This window comes from Syngnathus typhle, linkage group LG18 (assembly GCF_033458585.1).
Source record: "Syngnathus typhle isolate RoL2023-S1 ecotype Sweden linkage group LG18, RoL_Styp_1.0, whole genome shotgun sequence".
NCBI lineage: Eukaryota > Metazoa > Chordata > Actinopteri > Syngnathiformes > Syngnathidae > Syngnathus > Syngnathus typhle.
Window position 1 is genome coordinate 5868301 of NC_083755.1, and position 18875 is coordinate 5887175.

At 47.5% G+C, this 18875-nt stretch overlaps 2 protein-coding genes and 1 long non-coding RNA gene across 7 annotated transcripts; 1 reads left to right on the forward strand and 2 right to left on the reverse strand.

Annotated features, from left to right (window-relative positions):
- Positions 1–272: 272 nt before the first annotated feature.
- On the reverse strand, positions 273–10289 carry sec24c (SEC24 homolog C, COPII coat complex component). 5 transcript variants are annotated; one of them, XR_009710378.1, is made up of 25 exons: positions 10115–10289; positions 8870–9046; positions 8576–8656; positions 8267–8396; positions 8023–8189; positions 7285–7860; positions 7056–7210; positions 6114–6222; positions 5923–6050; positions 5697–5835; positions 5497–5612; positions 5304–5428; positions 4934–5125; positions 4765–4858; positions 4577–4693; positions 4296–4466; positions 4119–4215; positions 3605–3750; positions 3392–3530; positions 3192–3310; positions 2850–3029; positions 2594–2779; positions 2383–2472; positions 1785–2176; positions 273–345 (listed from the first exon to the last, which is right to left on the reverse strand). XR_009710378.1 is itself a non-coding variant. In XM_061264986.1 (24 exons), exons 2-24 carry the CDS (start codon positions 9036–9038, stop codon positions 2036–2038), a joined length of 3567 nt encoding a protein of 1188 aa, XP_061120970.1. In that variant the 5' UTR covers positions 9039–9046; positions 10115–10289; the 3' UTR covers positions 273–2035. The 5 variants fall into 5 exon arrangements, 3 of the variants coding, with proteins under 3 accessions (XP_061120970.1, XP_061120972.1, XP_061120973.1); XR_009710377.1 differs by having other exon boundaries at positions 1205–2176; XM_061264986.1 differs by having other exon boundaries at positions 273–2176.
- A 724-nt stretch (positions 10290–11013) lies between these two features.
- On the reverse strand, positions 11014–12581 carry LOC133142892 (uncharacterized). Its single transcript, XR_009710295.1, has 3 exons — positions 12445–12581; positions 11876–11973; positions 11014–11150 (listed from the first exon to the last, which is right to left on the reverse strand). It is a non-coding gene; the product is annotated as an uncharacterized LOC133142892 (long non-coding RNA).
- Positions 11033–18007, forward strand: synpo2lb (synaptopodin 2-like b). The gene is made up of 4 exons (XM_061264507.1): positions 11033–11165; positions 12264–12649; positions 12832–13199; positions 15045–18007. Exons 1-4 carry the CDS (start codon positions 11064–11066, stop codon positions 17360–17362), a joined length of 3174 nt encoding a protein of 1057 aa, XP_061120491.1. The 5' UTR covers positions 11033–11063; the 3' UTR covers positions 17363–18007.
- The last annotated feature ends 868 nt before the right edge of the window (positions 18008–18875 follow it).

An 18875-nucleotide genomic window follows, 5' to 3' on the forward strand; every position in this document is an offset into this window, starting at 1 on the left:
TTCATATTGCTATGACTTATTCTATTTTTGTATATGTATTTATTTACTCTATATTTGATTGCTAGAATATTTTTTCAAATCAGACAAGAAATAGTGATAACAGTAAGACGTATTTTAGCATAAATAGTTCTGATTCATAAGGATTATAGTTGTATTGATTTGGGGGTATACCTCATGGTTCTTTTTACAGCCTTACAGTACTGCATCCATTTTAGAGGTTGGTGGCTGCCATGTACAGTTCTCAAAATGAAGCCAGCTTGGGAAGACGTGTGTTGAATTTCACTTTTGAAACAATCATTTTTATTAGCAGTCCCGAGAGGCAATGAGAAACGGGGGTGGCGGGGGCTACAAAAAAAAAAAAGGGAACAAAACAAGCAAGATTATACAGTGAAGATCAATCAAAATAACAGAACAAAAGATTTCAAACACATTTGTACATCTTTTTGTTTGCAAAGGAACATAAGGTGATTTTGACTTGGATTTTGGTAGGTTCGTTAGAGGGTCCCTCTGTTCCTCAGGCGAAATTTCACCAGGACCGACACACGCATGCATGCACTCACTAAAATAAATCAGTCGTGACATTAAACCCCTTTCATTAGTAAAAGCCATTTTCTGTTTATGATGGCAAAACAATCCATCAGAAGGCTTCTTCTCTATGAATTCTGTACAAATTATATATTTGATATAAATTTATGTATATATATATATATAAACACACAGACTACTCAGTGCAGGCCCATTCGTCCGCTCTACTCGCGCCACATAGAAATTATGGGGCGAGAAGGCCTGCAGCTTCCCCACAGGAAGTGAGAACTATTAGGGACACCACCAATCGGACCTACCAACCTGGAGCTTTGCAAAAAATAAAACGCTTAGTTTGTTTATTTTTTGTTAATTATTGCAGTTTCCTCCATGTGTCAAGTGGGACACCTCAGTCAGAAGAATCAGACACAAGGGGGCGTCACACACACAAAATGTGGTTGTGGCGTGACTAATTGATCACGGTTGGCCAATGCGTGAGAACGGAGGACAATTACGTACGAGCAAAGGTGTTTCCATTAGCCGATGCTTCCCGTCGCATTAATAAACCAGCTCTAGCTACAGAAAGTGGGGACACTTCATTAGGTACACTTAATGAATGCTAATAATAGTGTTACTTCTCTGGTTCTTCTATATCAAACAAATTTGTTTTAGGTTCATTTACCTGACATGTTTCGGCGGAAGATTCCGCCGAAACATGTCAGGTAAATGAACCTAAAACAAATTTGTTTGATATAGAAGAACCAGAGAAGTAATTGAAAAAGAAAAAACAAGATGAACCTAGTACAACTAATAATAGTGTTGTCAATGAACAACTTTGTATCAATCAGAAACACAACGGCCATTATGAAAGATAAAGCTCAATTTTGGTGACATTTAAGAGAGCAAATGTTAATTAGTGTGGCATTTATCTGAACCTTTTTTTTAAAATAAATACAGCAACAGGCGCACACATACATACAGAGGAAGCGGATTGCTCTAAGGCGATAAATGATTAAGGGGAGTGGCGGAGATCAGGTTACAGTATTTATTTGATTTCATTGGTGTCTTGCTAGCACGGAGACCTCCTATAGAACGGGATTGGACTCTATATAAAAAGCCATATATGAGAGAGGGTGCTTTAAACAGCCTTTAGTCAGTGCTAGTCAATACATACAGTCCTGTTGCATACATTATTCTTCATTGTGTGTGTGTGTGTGTGTGTGTGTGTGTGTGTGTGTGTGTGTGTGTGTGTATATACATACATCACCCTCCCTCCTCCCCCTCTTCTTCGTCCTCCCTCGCAGTTGATTTGAGGCAGAGTGAAGCTCTATTAACACCAGATTATCTCACACCCACACAAATTTCCTCATACGCTCACACAATGTAATGTGCCAGCTGTGGCGCTCCGCTGACGATGAAGAGATCATTAGGTTTAAAAAACAAAAACAAAAAAAAAAACATGGGAAGAAGGGGCAGAATAGAAGGAAAGGAGAAGATGGCGGCGTAGACCAATCTAGCTGAGGAGCTGGCGAATTTCCTTGTGCATGTGACACAGGAAGTCCACGTAGGAAGCGCCGCCACTGGCGCTTTTGTCCTCCATCAGGAAGTGTCGGAAGATGAGCTCAGAGCGGTCCTCCTGCTTCACTACCACCAGCTGTGAGAGCAGAGTGTGTGTGTGTGGTGGAACAGCACAAATACTCATATTAATTTGTTAAATTCTGGCAGTTATTTAAGTTTTGCATTTTTGTTAAACCCCAGACAAAATGTTTGAGGGACACCCTGGAAATGGCCATGACTTCAGATGAATAGCCATAAAAATGGTGAGTGCCCCATACCTGGGTTCTAAATCTAGAGGTATACCTTCATGTATCGTGACCGCTGTGCTCTGAAGGAGTCAATCATCTCTCTGAGTCTTAGCGAGAAAGGATTATCCAAGACAGGTAGACACGTCTGAAACATTTAAAAAACATTTAAAAATCGTTTCTTCAGGTAACACACATCCGGTTCAAAATACCATGCTGTAGAAGAGAAACATTCAAAATGAAAACACAACCAGCATTTTCTCACTCACCATTGACGCGTCGATCTGGCCAAAATTAGATGTTCCAAAGATGTTGAGCAGCAGCTCTTGCTGCGCGTTGGCCCCCACCCACAGGAAGAGGTGCAGGCCCGTCTCCAACAGGTATACGCCCCCTTTGGACAGCCTCTCCTCCGACGCCCGCACCGCCACTGGCAACGAGCCGCTCTCCAGCTTCATCTATGGAAAAAGTAACCACTCTTAGAGATTTCCACAGTGCAAATTATTTTCTTTCTTTCAAATTTCATACCAGCGGCAGCAGCCGTGGGTAGAAAAACACGTGCGTCTCGGACACGTCCATGCAGCTGATGAGCTGTCGTAAGTAGGCCCGGTCATCCAGCGACACGTCGGCGGCCGGCAGCAGCAGGTCGCTCTTCAGCACGCAGTTAAGGTAGACGGGCAGCAGTTTCATGCACTCGGGGAGGATCAACTGGAGAAAAAAAAAATGATTCCAAACGTTGGTGAAGAAGCTATAGACAGATTGTTGTATTCCATGAGGGGACTCAATTATAACAGTTTAAATTTATAGCATTCCTTCAAAGGGACTAGGGATTTTTAACAATATCTTACAGTGGACATTTTAGACTCCTACCTGACCAGCCGACGAGGGACTGGCACAGTTCTTGCGATAGCAGGCCAGGATCTGGGCACACTGGTTGACCAGAGTGTCCCTCACCGCCTTCGTGGGATTGTTAAGGATGCCGCGGAAAGCTGTGATAAAAGACAAACGCGATATGTGGCAACTGCAGAAAATGAGCTCAAAAAGGTTCAAGAGAGAGTGCGGGTCCTCACCATATTTAGAGAGAAAGTTGATGATGGTGTCCGTCTCACAATTGCGGTAAAGGTCGGACAGTTGGGAGCAGCAGTTGACAGCCATGTTGTGGACACGGAGGCGCCTTTGGCCGCTGCAGTTGGTGTACAACACGGCGCACTGCGGGGGGCACAAGCAACAAGTTGAGAATGAAAGAAACAATCAGTAGCTTCCCGGGAAGAATTACAACTCGCCTGCATGAGCGCCCCGGTCTCCTCACTGAGCTTATCGTCGTGCTTGAACTCCACCGTGACTGCCTTGTCGCAGTCGAGCCCGGCGAGCTCGACGTCGGTGGTGTTGCTCATGTAGAACGAGCCAAAGAAGTCAGTTGCTCGAATTCCTAAGGAAAACAAGAAATGAAGAAAACAAATGAGTCAAATCGCAATGTATTTGCAAAAATAAAAGTAAATAAAAATTTGAAATCAATTCGGTATTTGATAAATAATTGAATGTTTTTGTGCTCAAGCCTTGTCTTTGCCGCTATCTTGTGGCCTCATGATGTTAAATAACTATGTTGAAGTGAGCAAAGGAACTTCCTTTCATATGCCCGTAGCCATGTCTGAACGCAAAGTTTTCCTGCCATCTTGTGGCATTTGTCGGCAATTATTAAATGTTTTAGTGGGGGTGTCCATTACGCAGAGATTGTTGTTATTCATGAAAGGGCTCAAGCCTCATCCCTCCCAAATAACAAATGTAATAGTGACTCACCTGTGCTGGTTCGAACCCTCATGACAGCATCAAAGCCCATCGGCTTCTGAACGTCTCGTCGAAGGTCGTTTAGGAATCTCTCCTGGTCCGACTGAGCCTGGAAAGATAGAAAATATAAATGAAAGCTTACAGGATCTGAAGAAAACTTTCCAGGGTGTAGCCTGAAGAATGTCCAACCTGGAAGTAGGTGTACTTGTAGACTGAGCCTCCGGTGGAGACGGGAACCACGGCGAGTGTCGCCACGTCCACGTACTGGTTGGGGAAGAGGAAGAGGTCCACGCAGCAGCCCTGTGCCACGCACTCTTTTGCCAGTGTGTTGTAGAAGCCCACCTGAGGCTGAAACAAAGACTGGACAAGACACCAAATGTCACATATCAAGTCAGATTTCAGACGTATTTGGAGATGGGGAGGGCCGCACACATTTATACAGTATGTCAGGGAAATATTGAACTTCTTACCTTTTCCTTATCACTGCCAATCAGCTTCTTGTCTTCTCTGTTCTTGAGTTTGCCGGGGGCCTCGGCAATGGGCAACGAGGTGTGGAACACAAACAGCTTCCCAGAGCAGTCTGCCGCCTAAGGAACATCATGAAGTATTACACCCGTCACGGCACAGAACCACCGAAACCCGGACAAACAAAAATTACCTTGAGCGCCTCCAGTCCGGCCTGTATAACAGGTCCAAAGACGGTCTCAGTCTCTCGAGTGTCTGCAAACATTTCCGGGATGTGATCCAGCAAACTGCAGAAGATGAAAGACATTATGTCACATGATACATTTAAAAGTCATTGCAAAACATTTGTTCTTTTTGCCCACCTCTCAATGACCTGCCGGCTCTCCCCAACGTTAACGAGGAAGCCGTCCAGCAGTGGCACGAACATTTCTGACACATCCGACACCACCAGCATCTGAGGCTGGGCCAGGCTGGACTTGACATTGTAGAAGTGCAACACCTTGTTGTAGGTCACAAAACCGACTCGCACTGCCGAGTCCAAGTCTGGGTTCTCTCTGGAGAACAAAACAATGAGATTGAGAGCAAACTGCTGCCAAATAGGTAATTGCTGAAACATTTTTTTTTCTGATCTACAAATTAGATGCTGAAAGGGTTTCGTGTCTGGAATGTCTCAATGCACTCTATAAATATAGTCGAGTGGTTAACAGGAGGTTTTCTTCCATGAGCACCGACCTGGGCAGCTGGTCCAGAAGCGTCTTGAGTTCTTGGCAGACAATCTTGACCATGCCGCTCTTGACGGCGTTGTAGGACACATCAATGAAGAAGATGAAGGCCGGGGGCTGAGGAACTTTGTTGTTCTAAAACCAAAAAGCGACGTGAGTGACTTGTCGAGTATGTTAGGATGTCGCAAGAGCGGAGGACTCACTTTACAGTAGTCAACGGTGGCCAGGAACTCGTAGCTGCCCAGCGAAAGCTCCGGTCTGTCGTAGAAGTCCACTCTCTTGCCAGTGTGGTCCAGATGCTGGAAGTAATGAGGAGGGACTGGACACACACACACACACACACACACATATCCACAAAGAACATCAGCAACTTGCATTAAAAGCATAACACGCACACGCTCACCTTCTGTGACACAAGTGCAAAAGCCGCACTGGAAGCGACGGCCTCCCTCGATGAATTGCATGTACGGGCACATGTAGGCCTTGCAGCGGTTGCAGCGGATGGGACCTCCTTCACCATGGTCCACCAGGTATGGAGGCACCTATCACACAAACAATTGTGTAGTGAGATGCTTTGTACGGTTCTCTTTTTTGACATGCACAAAAAAAATCTGAGTTGCACTCCTGACCTCGTCCGGCGGCAGAGTGGCGAGGGGCTTGATGACTGCGGCCAGCGGCACCTGAGACTGCTTGGCCATGTCTGCCGTGCAGGGCATGTTGTATGCGGTGCAGCGGATAAACCTGGGGCTGGCGTTCCCTACAAATTCACAATCGCATCTTTGAGCGATGACCAACTCGGGCTGGATGTCGGAGGTCTCACCTTGGTCTTGGACGTGGAAGTCGGTGGTGACCAGTGGCGGCGCTTGACCCCTGACGCCTGTGCTGAATGGCTCTGCGCTCTTGGCTTTGTCATCCTCGATTACTTGGATCTACAAGATGGACACAAAGATTGTGAGAAAAAAATAAATACAACGGCAACTTTGAACTAACATGCCGCATTGACTTAGTAAGTCAAAATTAAATGAGCTACAATAAAAAAATCCAAAGTCTTACGCAGCCTCCCTTACATGACCTCCCTCTATCACACGCACGCACACATTTCTGCTTTCAGTCATTGACCTTCCAAGGACACGCAGTTAAGAATGTTGACGTAAAACAAAATTCCATCCCCAAGAAAGAGGGTAAATCCCACAGGCATGCAAGTAAAGACTAACATGCAGCAAATGGAGAGAATGTAGGTGAGGGGAGCAGGGGTGGTCAAACACTGATAAGACTCTAAAAATAAAAGCATGTGAAGACCAAGAGATCCAAAACACACACACACACAAAAAGCAGTGTCCTTTTTCACTGACAGGAGGTGCGAGGTCAAGCGGTGGTGGGGATGCGTTTGGAAAGCCAGCACGAGGGCAAGGGAAAGAGCCACACGTGGACACTTACTGGGCTGGGAATCGCGTCTGGGTCTATTCTATGTCTTGATTTCTGCACGGCCGGCATGTCAGACGCTTGCTTTACATTCAAAAAAGTTTGTCCGGCAAGGTTGTGCAAAACAGGACAACAGTTAATCAACACCACAGATTGAAAGACACAAAAAAGGAGCAGCAGTGTGAAAACGTAGCGAGATGTTGCAAGAATTGTTATTCAGACAGAAATTGGTCAGTAGAAGCGTTGAGAGGCTATTGCTACTGTCCGTCATGCGCAAGTAGAGAGAAATAATACAGTGACGAGAAAGCTTGCGTGGAGAATGTGTATTGTGGCTTCTTACTGGGCTAGGAATGGCATCCGGGTCCAGTCTTTTCTGTGCAGGTGGGGCAGAGCCAGGGGCAGAGCCAGGCGCCGGTCCCGGAGCGCCGTAATTGGGTTGGCCAGGATAAGGTCCCATTAAACCGGGCTGAGGCCCTCTTGCCGGACCAAACGCACCTGATGGAAGAAAAATAGAGAGCAGATAAACACGCATGTACAGTAGAGAGGTGAACTGCACTCAGTCTGCTCACCATTCTGATGGGGAGGGTACCCTCCTGGCATGCCAGGTTGGGGTGGGGGCATCTGCTGCGGCGGTCCAGGAGGACCGAGCGGGCCCTGTGGTCCTGGAGGTAAGTGGTTGCTCTGAGACATGGACGAGGGGGGCATCTGAGGTCTGGGGGGAAGGGGACCTGAGGGGAACGAGGGTTGCTGCTGAGGCGGCAAGGGGCCTGGGTACTGGCCGGAGGGGGCTGACGTCGGAGGATACTGAATGGAGGTGGGTGGCTGGGTGGGGGCGAAGGACTGCTGAGGCTGCGACACGGACGGCGAGGGAGCCTGACCCGGTGGGGGAGCCGAGTACGCGGGAGGAGGAGCAAAGGATGGCTGATTGCTAGGCGGAGGAGGAGCAGGGGAGGTGAATTGCTGTTGAGAAGTAGGATGCAAAAATGAATGGGAAGGCGGAGGGGGGCCTCCGTAGTACTGCTGAGACACGGCAGGTGGCCCCTGGGTGGGAGCGGATGACGCAGGGGGCGGAGCTTGCGTGTAGGTGGGCGGAGGCGCGGCTGAGAAGGACCGACTGACGGGAGGCTGGGAGCTGTGAGGTGACGCTGAGGAGACACACACGCGATATCCAAATGAGCAGAGTTTCAAAAGTAATGATTTAAAACCCTCATCATACTTTGACTTCTTTACGTATTTTTGACCAAAGAAGTTTAAACTGCAATAACTGAAGCGGCAATGTTGTTGGGTGCACAGATAAGTGTTTGTACCGTATCCAGGCCCGGCGGCGTTGGGCGGCCCAGAGTTAATTTGCAAGCCGCTCATCTGACTCGAGAAGTGTTGCATTGTGGGTGGGGGTCCGTAGTTTTGGGGGTAAGAAGTGGGCGGCCCTGACAGATTGGCTGCTCCTTGGTTGAAAGACTGGGATGCAACTGGCCTGGAAACACAAAACATTCAAATTCCTGTGCCTTTTTTCACATTGACTATTGGAATGAGAGAAAATAGAATCGGTACCTTGGGGGTGCCTGTGTCAAGGGCGGGGGTCCGTTCTGCATGTCACCCTGATGATGACCGCCATACTGATTGTACACTTGAGGAGCAGATACAGGCGCTGGCCCGGAAGTGGGAGGAGCCCTGCCGTGACCTGGAAGACGAGTGGAAATTCCATTTGAGATTAATATAACAACAACAACAACAACAACAACAACAACAACAATCCTCATCTGTCCCTAAAGTCTGATTTTGTGGAGCGCATGACTATGCCTGCAGGTAGGGCGAGGACTGGATGATGGCAGAGTGAGAAGAGTGAGAGAAGGGCGTTACCTAGGTCAAGAGGAGAGGACAGCTCTGAGACGGGGTTGGCTGGTACAGCCTTAGAAGGGAAGGTGGTGAAAGATGAATAACCTGAAATACAAGAGTCGAACAACGGGGGGGAAGGTTGGGAGGAATGATGGGGTGAAAATATCAGGCCAAGTGAAGGCAACTCAGATTGTGATTAGTGTGATAGAAGACAGCAGAACAAGGTTACTGGTGTGAAAGCGCCATCATCTAAAATTAAACATCAGTAAAATAAGGACCTAGCAAAATTGCCCTAGCCAGGCGTGTGCCGAGTTTTACCTTGCGGTGGCACTCCAGGCTGGTAGGCTGACATAGGGCCATTGTAAGGTGCGTAGGGCGGCGGGCACCCGCCGTCCAAGGGTGCAAAGGCGGGCTGCTGCCCATAACCAGGCTGAGGCTGGACGTAAGGAGAGGCCATGGGAGTGTGCTGGTTTACATTCTCCTTCATCCCTAAATCTGGATGACACAGAGACAACATTATCAACTGTTTAGTGCTAAATAGATGGCGGCTATGATAAGACACGTCAACTATCTCCAAACTAGCTTAGCATAAGATGCTACTTTTATAAATTCCCTGACAACACCTTTATTTGCGTAGACTGGAACACACACTCTCCACTGAATGCCACTCACATTTCCAGGTCAAAGAAAACCATAGTTACGTTGTGTATGATGGAGACAAGAGTCAAACCACGAACCTCATCACTGTGAGAAAGATGTGCTAACAAATGGTTCCGAGTACTTTATTTAACCCAATACAGACAACAGACACAAAAAAAACATTACAATCTATTCAGTGTCAATCACTCAACAAACAAATGTGCTCCAATGGCGGACGTTTAGGCACTTTAACTGGAGAACTGACTTTTACATTAGGGTATCATCTATCAAGAATAACACGGGATAAATGAGCGGGGTTTTAAATAATTCAACTACGGCAAGAAACACAATCGCCGTGTTGTTATTTAGGAGCGTGTCGGGGCCTGTAGCGAGACACACAGTGTTGGGACTTTCGAGGGCGTGTTAAAATAAAAACACAAGTAATTACGAAAGATGGGAAGTGGCTGATGAGGTAAACACAACAATTGAGAATGCTATTGAGGCTAACAGCGTGCTTGCTTCACTGCGGCATTACGGCTAATTCGCTAGCCCGGCGAACCTAACAGAACCGTAGCAACAACATACACAAGCTAATACATACTAGTTTGACTGGCGACGACGGGTACAAAGTACTGCACTGTTGACTTACCAAAAGTCCAGAGTGATGTGGCCGGCTAACTCGTGCTACTCGGCCAAGTCGCGTACGACAGCGGCGTTGCAATCAGCTGTGCGCACCACCACCACCACCGGAGCTAGCACGTTAGCATGCTAGCTAAACCCAAGTGTCATCCATTTGCTTACACGGCAACTACTTTAGCTAATGCTAATTAGCATTAGCGAGCTAACAAGGCAAAAAAAAAAAAAAGAAGCCGGACGTGGATGTCACTCTCACATGTTACACCATTTTTTCACATCAAAACCTACCTCCAATGTGTGAATAGTAAGGCGTCACGTTGCTCGTCGTGAACCGTTGACTCGGCTTAGCAACTGGAGCTAAAGGAAAAATGGATGTCGTCCCCGGGTGTCTCTCCCTAATCCCTTGGAACGAGAAGCGGACATTCAGCGGAACTGCTGCAGCGGTATGCCACGTCCACTTCCGCACTGCGCGGAGCCACTTCCGCCTCCAGGTCCCAATTTCACCTCATTTAGAGGTGATTGAAGTATTAACATTATTTATGTAGATATTTGTGTTAAAACAAATATTAAAAAAATTAAAAACAAACAGCTTTTTTACAATAGCCGTTTTACTAACGAATAAAAAAAAAACTTCTATGCACCTGTGATGGAAGTACTTTTTTCACTGTAATTAAGTCGACTTTTCAAGTACTTTTTTTGTGCATTTATTTGTCTGAAAACATTTTTACTTTTATTACTGACCAACAAACCTATAGTTTCGCAAATAGCCATGTTCCTTTTGTGAGAGTGAAATAAGGTCAACCGCATTAATGACAACATATTCATGGTCCTATTCAAGAAAACAGTTTGACGGCATCATCTAAGATAGCCCAAAAGACGATACACCCAGAGAAATTTTAGACCCACCCCTACCCAGGCCCCCTCTTGCTGAGCCCCCCCACAAAGTATGAGTGTGTGTGTGTGCGTGGGTGGGCAGGGTTATTTCTGGATGGTGTACGAGCAAGCATCCCCTCAGAGAATGACATGGCATGTGTTGAATAGAAGGGTGTGATGAAGGCACACACACTTGCATAGACACACAGACAGACAGACAGACACACACACACGCTGCTTACCCTCCAACGACGCATTCCCGTGGAAGCAGATGCAAGTCAGCAAGGCCCCAACGCCTGTCGTTCCTCGCAAAGTGTGAGCAAGCGAAGACCCTCGCACCCACACAAGAAGACCTGGAGCAGGGATGGTGGCGGAGGAGATCGTGGTCTCCCTTTCTGGGGGCGTCCCGTGGGGCTTCAGGCTCCAGGGAGGAAGGGAGCAGCAGAAGCCTCTGCAGGTGGCAAAGGTATGGCACAGGCATCCATTTTAGATGTACGCTACTAATTATTTGCAAGTAAATTTCAACTGGGAGTGACAAACAGCTTGAAGCCTGTTTTAGAATAATTTTTAGAAGAAATATTAATGCCAACAAAAAAAATTCTTTCATTACTTGAATCTCCAAAAACTCAGGTGACCCTAAGGAACCGCTCTATTAATATATCAGCAATACATTTTTTCAGATTGTTCAGTTGCTTACAAGATTTGTTGTTTTAATGAGGGAGGTTTTTTTTGCAGCATTGAGAACAATATAATAAGCAGTAGGAAAGATCGAGAAACATGACTGGTTCTCTTTATTTTTAATCTTCTGGCTATGTTCTCTATGTTCTTAATCTTAATCATGAAGTGGTACTCAACACAACTCAATATCTTATTATAGTGATGCCAACTGTGGTGTTTCATTTGTGGGTCACAAAACAGTGTGTGTGGCACACGTTGGTTATGGACTCTAGTTTCAAACCGAGCCACGTACAGTGGTAGCTGTTCGACCTTAGATCGTGAACGTGCTTTGGATTTCATGCATTCCATGCTAGTCTGAAAATGAGGTTGAATCATCTCAATGCATTCTGTAATAAGGACATTTGGATTGTGACCTTGCTCCCGCCCTCTGACGCTAAGCGTGCATCCAGCTGTTGATGTGTGTGTGTGTGTGTGGGGGGGGGGGGGGGGGGGGCATACCTCAGATAAGCCTGGTCGGGGAATGATGGGTCACAGAGCTGCAGGATAAGAATAGCCTCTTTAAGAGGAGTTGGAAGCCAGTCATGGAAAAAGGCCTCCTGTTCACACACACAAAGATAGACACATCATGCACACACGTCACACAGCACAGCACATATACATGTTCGTCGTGTATTTTACTCATGTTACTTTCCACATTTCCTTTTGATTTCTCCCAAATAGGCTTTATTCTGGGTATGCGGGCAACATATGGTTGAATGACAGGCATGCCCCTCTCTGGGCTTTACGGATGATGCAGCTGTCCATTATGCTCACATGTGCTGCGTGCCAATAGATTGTGAGTGTGGGTGTAAAATTGCAAACATTCGAGATGCAGTTGTTCTTGCAGGTACGCCGTCGCAGCAAAGCATGCAGGGCGGGGCTGAAGGAGCACGACGAGCTGGTTGCCATCGGCGACCACCCGTGCGCTGACCTCAGCCACGCCCAGGCCATGATCCTCATCGATACTCAGAATGCTGCGCTGCACCTGAGGGTCAAAAGGTCCGCATCGTACCCGGCTCGCTGCTCACCTCCGCTTCTCTCTGTGAGTTCCTCCATCGAACCCAGCGGCGTGACCTCGCCGCCGGACAGCGAGGCCTACTACGGAGAGACGGATAGCGATGCCGACACGCGCTCGCAAGCGCACCGCCGCCAGCGCCGCACATCTCCTCACGCCCGCTCACCCGCCCGTTACGACAACCGCGGGGAAGAAGAGGAGACATCTGAGATGAGTGGGTAAGGAAGAAAGGACAGTAGGATCACAGTCAAAGTCAATTCCAAAAATATATTCCGATAAAATCATGCATATTAAAATGGTGCACAGCTTTCAAGGTTTTTAACATTTGCCGCTTTGTGAGAACATTATTTTGGAGGATTAATTGCATTTCCATTCCTGATTTGCCCTTTTGACCTTTAAGCTATGAGAGTGCTAACGAAGCTGGGGGACCAATGCAGGGCCAGTGGCACGGTGTCCCACATAAGGACTTCATCTACCAGCCCCCGCAGCTGGGGTGGACCACCCCAACCTCTAGCGTCACCCCGCACTCACTCACCCCAACTCCGGAGCGGGCCCTGGCGGAGACTGAGGGCGAAGGAGACAGCGGTTTCCAGGACGCGGGGGCCTCCGTGGGTCTCGCCGCCTGCCCACCTTTGGTGTCTCCCGAGCGGGCTAAGGAGGCTCTGATGCTGGGGTCTGGGAGTCAGCTGGTACCCATGGTGGGACCCCAGCAGGGGCCCATGAGCGAGGAGCTCACCGCTACCTACATGGACAAAGCTCGGCAAGCCAGTGAGTAAATAAAATGCCAACTCAATCAACTGTTTTTTTCAGACGAGCAGTGACAAAACAACAAATGTTTCCTTACTGCCCTCCAGTGGCCATTCACTGCAGTTACCGCATGACGTCAAGGTCTATTCCAGGCCTGAGTGATTTTGTAGTACTATGCTAAGCCTTATTTACATAAATATATTTATAGAATCACACCCTGAGGCCACATGAATGCACATACTCTCCATGATCATAAATATGTATCATCTTGTTTACATTTGGGATGTTTAGGTTTACAATGAGTGGGATAAACCACATCTTAGGCAGTCATGTTGTGATAGTTGATAGATGTGACTTCATGTGTCATAAAACGCCGAATATATATGACGTAAGTAGGGGTAAAATATCGCGCGAGGCGTTCAGGGACACGCCGTTTCTCGTGTTACACATTACACATTCAGCAATGGGAGACAGCCTGTCTTTGATAGTAAGTGACTAGTATTTAAATTAAGCAATGAAACAATTATTAACAATTATGGCTAACATATTTGAGTTAAACATGCAAAACATTTTGGCACACCTCTCCCCGCGTACTGTATTAGATTCTTATTTGCACGCATGCCCAATGATGACATGGCTCCCTAAATATTTCCAAGTGAGGGGGTCTCCTGGTTCTATGTGTGTGACAGGTGTTTAATGCTGGTCAGGCGGACAGGAATAGTGGCTTGACATCATTCGTGGCTTTGGGTGGCGGGACGGAGACAACAAAAGGTCTTTAACACCGAGAGAGGGAGCAGCCACTAAGTGTCTCAGGGTAGCACAGTGCGTGAATGTGTATGTGTGTGAGCGCTGTAGGAGGTCCCGGGGGAGGTTTAACATACGCACACATAAAGTTAGTCTTGAAAAATGAGGGACCCGACATCTCATTCAGCACTTGGACACACAAGCCGACACAAAGGTAAGACAAAAACGATCGATCAATATTTATGAAATCAAAAGTGTCATGTTGCATTATTTTGATTTAGAAGCTATCATAGGTTTTATTTAATATTTGTATTTGGAGCTTTAGGGATACATCTAAAAATAGAATTAAACCAGCATATTGTTTAAATAACAGCCCATGCATAATTTTGTTGCTGTTCAATTAAAAGCATACAGCTCTAAATTTCGTGATTTAAACAATACATATAAATTATTTATGTTCAATAAAAAAGAAATTTAATTTGGGACTAATATTTTTTTCTTATAGTTTTGTAAATTTCTGTTCATATTATTTCAAGACCAATTCTTTCAGAATAGTAACCATACAATTTGGTGTTTCTGTTTTCATCCTTGTAAAATTTCAGATCAGGAGGAAAAAAATTCAAAAAACTAATTGGGCAGTGACAATATTTAATTTTCTTGTGTTTAAATTACTATCTATACTATTATTTTGTATGTAATCCACGTGAAACTAGCAAAATGTTATCATAGTTTTAAATAGTGTCAGACTCAACAGGGTTACATTCTGTACACAGAGGACAAAACAGAATGGAGTCTGATCTAACCATCCTGGACTGTGTGGCTCATCGTTGGAGAGCAGCAGGAATTCTTTTTTGTAAATCCTAAATACATATGGCTGTCTGTCACCGCTAAGCTTCCCTGTCACCGTTCAGAACCAGAAAGCCGGATTAGGGATGGGCGTGTACTAATGCCAGGTATCGGTATCAGGCCGATACGACTTTATTTTAAGGTATCGGGGACTGGGGGCAGCTTCCGATACCAGCCACCAATACTGCAATACAATAGCAGTACGCTACCACAATAGTCTTGTGACTTTTGTAACTACTTTTGCCTGTCCTGACCTTTTACTTTGTTCTCACACAGAGCTGCAGCGTGGGGAGAGTTTGGTGGAGAAACAGGTTAAAGAAGCTCGCACCAAATGCCGCTCTATTGCCTCGCTGCTGACTGATGCGCCCAATCCAAACTCCAAGGGGGTGCTTATGTTCAAGAAGCGGCGCCAAAGAGCCAAGAAGTACACGCTGACCTGCTTTGGCAAGGCTGAGGACGACCAAGGGGGTGAGAGCACGGAAGGGGAGACGGAAGAGGAAGGCGGGAGCTCCATCCAGAGCTCCGAAGTGGACGAGGAGGGTTTCTCAGCCTCGTTTGACCCCACGTGGGATAGCGGATACTTAGACCTGCTGGACAGGAGGAGTGCCGCCTGCCCGTCTGCCACTGTCAATCACAGCCCGGGGTTCGATAACTTGACCTTTGTGGCCCCTGTCAGTCAAATTCCAAGCTTGGAGGTGTTCGACCTGGAGACCATGAAGCAACCGAACACGGCTATGTCTTCAGCTCCAAACGTACCTCTTGTTAATGGGGGTCCAGTTGCCATAAGCCGGGCCAGTGTTACATTAAGCCCCCCTTTGACACCCCCGCTTATTCAAAACGGCACACATGTCAATCTCAGTCCAAGTCCAAACCTTGACCACCAATTAAGTCCCGCTGCTCTCAATCGGACGGCTCGCCCCTTCACCTCCGGTCCGGCGACGCCCGGCTCGTCCGTGACCTCTGTGATGTTCCGCCCTCCACAGCCCAAACCGGCAGCAGCCGTCTCCATGGTGACCATCACGCCTACTCACTACCCAGCAGTGGATGGGAGGAGAGCGGTGTCCAGCGCTTCACTCTATATCCCGCCTCGCAACAATGGCGTTGCACCCTCGGCCCTCTCCCCTCCTTCGTCTATGTGTCCATCTGGCCTCGTCACTCCTCATGATTCCCCAATCTACGCTGCTCAACCCTTCTCCCCTCCGCAGCCATTTCACTCCCCTCCTTCCTTTCAAACGCCTCCCACCTCTGCACTGTCTCCAACTTCCCCGGTTCAAGTGTCCACGGTTCCCCCCACTCGACTTTCCCCAGCGGCCCATCCCTGCATCCCAGCTGCCAAGAATACAGCATCAACCCCTCAAATCTCAGCCTCTGATTCACTGGCTACTCGCGAGCAGCGCATCTCGGTGCCAGCTGCTCGCACTGGCATCCTGCATAACGCCCGCGGTCGCAGCAACAACAAGCCAATGTTCAGTGCCATTCGAAGCAAAGAAGTGTCTCCCAACCCTGCCTTGATGTCCATGGTGCAAAACATGGATGACCGCTTTGTGAGAACAGCGGGCGTGGAGTCAGCTGTTGTAACAGGTGGTGAGGCCGGCCACGAGTCCGGACCTGAGGAGGACTGGATGCGGCTGGGGGCAGAGGCTTGCAACTTTATGCAGGCTCAGCGGAGACCCAGACCGCCCCCTGTGGCTCCAAAACCGACCACCCCTCAGACACCTCAACTGGGAGGGAAAGGGGGTCAACTGTTTGCCCGCCGACAGAATCGGATGGATCGCTATGTTGTTGAAAGGAGTCCCTCCGCTGCCCCGGCACCATTCTCTCCTTCCCAGACCAGGGAGCCTTCACCCACACCGTCACTCCCAGCCACCTGGAAGTACTCTTCCAACATCCGTGCCCCTCCTCCCATCAGCTACAATCCTCTTCTGTCACCCTCGTGCCCTCTCAAAGCCCAAAAGAAGGTGGAGGTGACAAAGTCAGGACCAGCTGGATCCAAAGGGAAGAAAGGCACCAAAAAGCAGGTGGATGTCATGAATCACCAGCCCTACCAGCTTAACTCGTCTCTGTTTACCTACGGGGGTCCACCAGATGTGTCTGCCAGTCAGCAGCAGAGTGGTGGTCCTCAGAAAACGGCACGAGTGTATGAGGTGAAACGCTTCTCCACACCCCCTCCGAAGGCCACCAGCCCCGCCCTGAAGGTGATCGTACCTCGATCAGCCACAACTCTCGGAGAACCACTGTGGCGTTCCGACGTCGCCTCCCCGCCACCCCAAATCCCCTGTCAAACTCAAACGCCTCCCACCACCTACCAATCTCAGTGGTCCCCAGGGCCTCTGTCCCCTCCACCTCCCCCTGCCCCCACAGCTCCCCTCCCTCAGCTCCCCACCTTTGCAGTCCAGTCCCCCATGTTCTCCTATCCCCAGCAAGCTGACAGGCAGTTTAAAAGCGCCCCAGATCTGAGCCCTCTTGGACCCCCTGGCACTACCCGGCAGACATCTACTGGCAGCCAGTACACCAGGGTTCCCAGACCCAGATTCAGCACTTCCAACCTGGGCCTACAGCCTTGCGTGTGGCGCCCCGGCTCCACCGCGCACTGAGCTCACACATTCTAGTCTGGATTGAATATAAACCATTTTATTTTAAAATGGAGTCCACATGTTTTGAGTTTGGTAACAGTTGTTCTGTGGAGACGTGTTTGATCGAAGAAGATCAAGATCAAGATTTTGCAAATGTACCAGAGATTAGATTAAAAGATGAGCAGATTTGAAAGTCAATGTAAAGATGTCGAATAAAGTGTGGAGGATGTGGGAAGGAGATTTTGAGTTTTAGTTGAGGATCAGAAGGTGGATGAAATACGATAAGATCCAATGAAGTCTCATGAACTTCATGTTGTAGCAACATTCAAAGTAGAAGCACCAAGTAGGCATACCTTTTGCACCTTGCTTGTAATTATCCAAACACATGCTATGTTATTTTCTTTCTAATGTTATGAAGTATTGATATGATAGCTTTGGTTTCTGTTAAAGGTGAGTCACCAAGTTTTGAAACTGGGACTATCCTGGCTAAAATTTATGAAAACGACTGAACGTGACTTACTCCCACCTCTGTCTTCTGTAGTGTTTTCCATAAATGTCACACAAAAAGCGCTAATTGCACCTATGTGGAACAAGAGGCGGACAATGTGTCTATTTTGTTTCTTGTCCACCGAGACAAGGCGGCTAAATAAAAATAGACATGACTCACCTCAGCTGTCACTCTTTTTTTCCCCTGTTACCTACGTCATCGGCCCCTTTTACACCGGATCTGCCATCAATCCTCCTCATCTCTTTCTCACGTAATAGGTGCAAACTTAATTTGACAGCACCGTTTTAATTGTACTGTACTTTAATGCCTATTAATTTGGGGGCCTTGAGCGTTATTTCCGATCACCACCACACGGGGGCAGTGTAAGATTGTTCAAGCTCACTGCTATATGTTTAGACCCGAACTGATTGCCGCCTTTGGCAAAGAAGCTTGGACTCACTGTTTATTGGGGCCCAATCACAGAAGAGAGAAAATATTTTTATCATACACAAGGGTGTCCAATTCACACCAAAACATGAGTCGCAAAAATCAATAGAAAACCTATGCTGTGAATGGAGAACCTGGATTTGCTAGACGAATGGATGGCAGTTGTGAAAGCTGTGAGTTTTCATCATCGGGTGAGAGCACGTTTGATGATTCCCCCACTAAAAGATGACTTCGGGGCTAAGTTTGGCTCCTAGTTTTTGCCACCGCATGCTTGGCACCAAAATGGGCTGAAATTAAACATGTCAAGGGACCGGCTGGCTTCTTGAACCACTTTTTTTTTTTTTTTTTTAAAGCGCTATGCTCTTCCCTATTAAATCACGGCTCACTGCCTTGCGCACAATCGGCCATTTCACCTATTTTTGGAGCCGTTAATCTGCGGCTATTTGCCACGGTGTTAAACTCTTAATTCTGATGGCTTTTTCGCGCCGTGCTTGAGAACGAAGGGGTGAGGGGGCTCATCTTGTCCAGACGCTTGCCTCTGTCCTCACGCAACTGTTTTCATGTCATTGATTGTTTAAATAAATATTAAAGGGATATCGT

Coding starts and splice junctions, on each gene's coding strand:
- synpo2lb (XM_061264507.1), top strand. CDS start 11,064: ATGGTGGCGGAGGAGATCGTGGTCTCCCTTTCTGGGGGCGTCCCGTGG. Junction 11,166..12,263: donor AGCCTCTGCAGGTGGCAAAG/GTATGGCACAGG, acceptor TTGTTCTTGCAG/GTACGCCGTCGCAGCAAAGC. Junction 12,650..12,831: donor GAGACATCTGAGATGAGTGG/GTAAGGAAGAAA, acceptor TTGACCTTTAAG/CTATGAGAGTGCTAACGAAG.
- sec24c (XM_061264986.1), bottom strand. CDS start 9,038: ATGAAGGAGAATGTAAACCAGCACACTCCCATGGCCTCTCCTTACGTC. Junction 4,859..4,933: donor AGCCGGCAGGTCATTGAGAG/GTGGGCAAAAAG, acceptor CATCTTCTGCAG/TTTGCTGGATCACATCCCGG. Junction 4,694..4,764: donor CCGGACTGGAGGCGCTCAAG/GTAATTTTTGTT, acceptor GATGTTCCTTAG/GCGGCAGACTGCTCTGGGAA.